General features: G+C 35.5%; 1 protein-coding gene across 1 annotated transcript; it reads right to left on the bottom strand.

Moving 5' to 3' along the window:
• Positions 1-2,506: 2,506 nt before the first annotated feature.
• On the bottom strand, positions 2,507-2,928 carry pde6hb (phosphodiesterase 6H, cGMP-specific, cone, gamma, paralog b). The gene is made up of 3 exons (XM_056753562.1): positions 2,783-2,928; positions 2,671-2,711; positions 2,507-2,583 (listed from the first exon to the last, which is right to left on the bottom strand). Exons 1-3 carry the CDS (start codon positions 2,926-2,928, stop codon positions 2,507-2,509), a joined length of 264 nt encoding a protein of 87 aa, XP_056609540.1.
• Between the last annotated feature and the right edge of the window lie 327 nt (positions 2,929-3,255).

Below are 3,255 nucleotides of genomic sequence, written 5' to 3'. Positions count from 1 at the left end.
ATTGAACAAAAATTGAAAAAAGATAATACACAAGGACCAATCCTATTTTATAAAACAAAGATGTTTTTTTGATAATTTGAATTTAATACGGGATGTTGTTGATTATGATACAAGTTATAATATTAATATAGGGTTGTTTTCACTTGATCAAGAAAAAGCTTTTGATCGAGTTGATCATCAATATCCTTTTAAAGTTTTGGAGAGTTTTGGTTTTGGGGAGAAATCTGTTTTCAAGATAAAGTTGTTGTACTACAATGCCACATGTATGATTAAGAGGGCGGGTGGTGTCAGTATACCTGTTAAAGTGCAGAGGGGAATAAGACAGCTGTGTCCTCTTTCAGGTCCGCTTTATAGTTTGGTCATTGAACCTCTCCTATGTAAATTAAGAGAAAAGTTAATGGGCCTACATGTTAACAGTAAAATTCCTCATGAATGTTTGAAAGTCCCAGCATATGCGGATGATATAACGGTTATTTTAAGAAATAATAATGATGTTCAAGTGTTAAAATAGATACAGAGCACATATTGATTCACAGGTAGAGGAGGGGTGTCCTTTTGTGGTTTATCAGTTTTTTTTTTTTTTTTTTACTGTGAAAGACTTGTACATAGTTTAGCTCAAGTGGAAGAATGGTGTACAATTTTTGGAGATTTTTTCTCACTAACGCTATTTATCTATGGTCTTAAAAATAACAAAAGTAAAAAAGAGGACCTCTATGCATTGCTTAACCTTTTATTCGGCCAATTAAAAATGGCAATGTGGATCTCACGTAAAGGTAAACTTAATGGTGTGGGGTCAACTGATACAATGTCAATTTAAAAGGTTTGGTTAAATCAAGATTAATGGTAGAATATGCTTACTACCACATGGTTAAAGATTTAGAAACTTTTAATTACCTTTGGGGAGTGAAACAAGTTTTGTGTGAAGTTGATGTTGATGGTTCTTTGAAAATGAATTTATAGTTAGAGTATTTTTTTTTAATTTAGTTATTATTATGATTATTATTATTTGTTGTTTATTACTATGAATTATAAAAGCTCTGATATATAGAAAATTGTTAAATAAAGAGCTTTTAAAAGTCAAAGTCTCTCTCACTCTCTCACTCTCTCTCTGTGTGTGTCTGAATGACGCTGACTGATGTTAGAAGCGAGAGAACCTTTAGCTCGGTGTCGCTCTCACAGCGAGTAGAGTTTGAACTAACTCTTATAAACTCTAACAACATGACAGGTTAGGGCTTTATAACTTGTTTAAAGCTTTTAACATTCAAATCTGACTGACACTTGAATACTTTTTACAGTAATGTTATATGTTATATCTACACCAATAATTGAGTTGAGTTTGAGAAGCCACATTTAAAGTGATGTGAGACTACACACACAGACCCTTATCATTCCAGTGAAATATTCCACATAAATCAATATACAAAATCAAGTGACCATTCCAAAAGTTTATTAAATCATCATTTTACAGATATAATGTGCTAATTGCAGCTTAGTGTCTGTTGAATTTCAACAAAATCAAACCTCATAAAGTCATCAAACAGCAATGTGAAAGACTGACAGCATGACATCAAGGTTCATCGAGGACCGCAATGGAAATTACCCTTTGGCTTTATTGTGTGGTTATCCTCGAATGAAATACGGAAATACTTGTTATTTGGTACAGTTTTATCAATTCTGTTCAATACATTTCAATTCAGTACAACACACATGAAAACAGTATAATACAAATCCAGACTATCACTGAAAAACAACATGTCTGAACTTTTCCTAAATGTAGAAATTTGACTGTTGTGTTTTCTTTGCAGTATTTCAGGTCTGATAACATACAGAGCATCTTTTCTCTTATCTTACCTGTTTCTCCAGTTTTTATTATCAATATGATTATTTGAAATCAGGGAGAAATATTGTTAGTTCACAGATTAAAACAGAAAGGATTTAAAAATCAATCTTAAATTCCGAATTTTTTAATTTTATGTTTGTTTTCATTATTGAAATGTTTTTAATGGTATAATTATAATTCTTACATTTAATTCAGAGACTTGTGTTAGTTGAAAGCTTCTTTACGAAAGTATTTCATCATTTCCACCATCAGTCCTTTACAATGAAATCCACAGAATTACTGAAAATAGAAACTTTAATCATTTTCTACAAATGACACATTTATGAATAAATGTGTTTCCTGGGCGGCTCTACCAGTGAGAGGAAGTGATGTCATCATCGCTGCTACTGGAAACACTGCACAATCCGTCATGCTGATGACAGAGTCACGACTATAGGGGCCTGTCTTAGTCTTGATGTTTTAATTGATTGAGGGGATGTGTGGAGAGGGCGGGTCGGAAATAAGTTGTCGTCTTATTGCAACATATACAAAATAGAAAATATTATATAATAATAATAATAATTTAGCAATATTCATATAGACATGTGTGTCAATGCAACACCATCACACATCATAATCACACGACAACATCATAGAAGGGCGGAGACACGGGGAGAGGGGCGGGCTTTAGATAATGCCATATTTGGCCAAGTCGCTGAGCTCCATGTCTCCAAACGCCTCCCATGGGCACACGACAGTGATATCTGTAACAGGACGAGAAAACAGATGTTAAAAGGCAGCGAGCAGTGTGAAAAAAGGAATATGTGTGTTTTATTCCATCACATGCTCACCAGTGCCAAGACCTTCCATACCGGGAATATCGTCACCGAACCTGAAGGAAAGAGAAACCCAGTTATTGAGCGCCACTTCCATCATGTCATTATGTGACTCGTGTGTTTGTACCCTTTCTGTCCAGGTTTAGGTGCTTTGCTCTTAAATGTGCGTGTCTGTCTTTGCTTGAACTTGGGAGGTCCTTTCTTTGGTGTGGTGGGCCCTGTTGTGCTGGCGGGCGTGGCCAGAGCGCTTCCTGCAGGCGGGGCAGAGTTCATCTCTGAGAGAACACAGCAGATCAGACAATTTCAGTAATCTGGGATTATGGGATTCTGCTTTCCCTCAGCTGATCTGTGATCTTATTTCATGACATTATTCCTGAGCTCTCTCTCTCTCTGTGTGTGTGACATCTGACTATAAAAGACAACATTTACAATCTCACACAGTCGTGATAATACACATTCATTTCACCTGTTTCCATTAACGACATCTCTCTCTCTCTAAAGATTCAAGGCTCTCTCTCTCTCTCCTGTAAGTGTGTTTATTAGTATTGTCAAAGTATCTCAGTTCAGACAGTGCGCATGAAGATACTAGTCTTTCTCTGT

The sequence above is a fragment of the Triplophysa dalaica genome, chromosome 7, assembly GCF_015846415.1.
Source record: "Triplophysa dalaica isolate WHDGS20190420 chromosome 7, ASM1584641v1, whole genome shotgun sequence".
Classification (NCBI taxonomy): Eukaryota; Metazoa; Chordata; class Actinopteri; order Cypriniformes; family Nemacheilidae; genus Triplophysa; species Triplophysa dalaica.
The sequence above is the reverse complement of the archived record's forward strand: the minus strand, read 5'-3'. Positions and strand labels throughout refer to the sequence as shown.

What these genes read in the sequence shown, in the direction of transcription:
- pde6hb (XM_056753562.1), bottom strand. Translation starts at nt 2,928, where the DNA reads ATGAACTCTGCCCCGCCTGCAGGAAGCGCTCTGGCCACGCCCGCCAGC. An exon ending in CCTAAACCTGGACAGAAAGG is followed by an intron (nt 2,712 to 2,782) that starts GTACAAACACAC and finishes TCTTTCCTTCAG; the next exon opens with GTTCGGTGACGATATTCCCG. An exon ending in TATGGAAGGTCTTGGCACTG is followed by an intron (nt 2,584 to 2,670) that starts GTGAGCATGTGA and finishes GTCCTGTTACAG; the next exon opens with ATATCACTGTCGTGTGCCCA.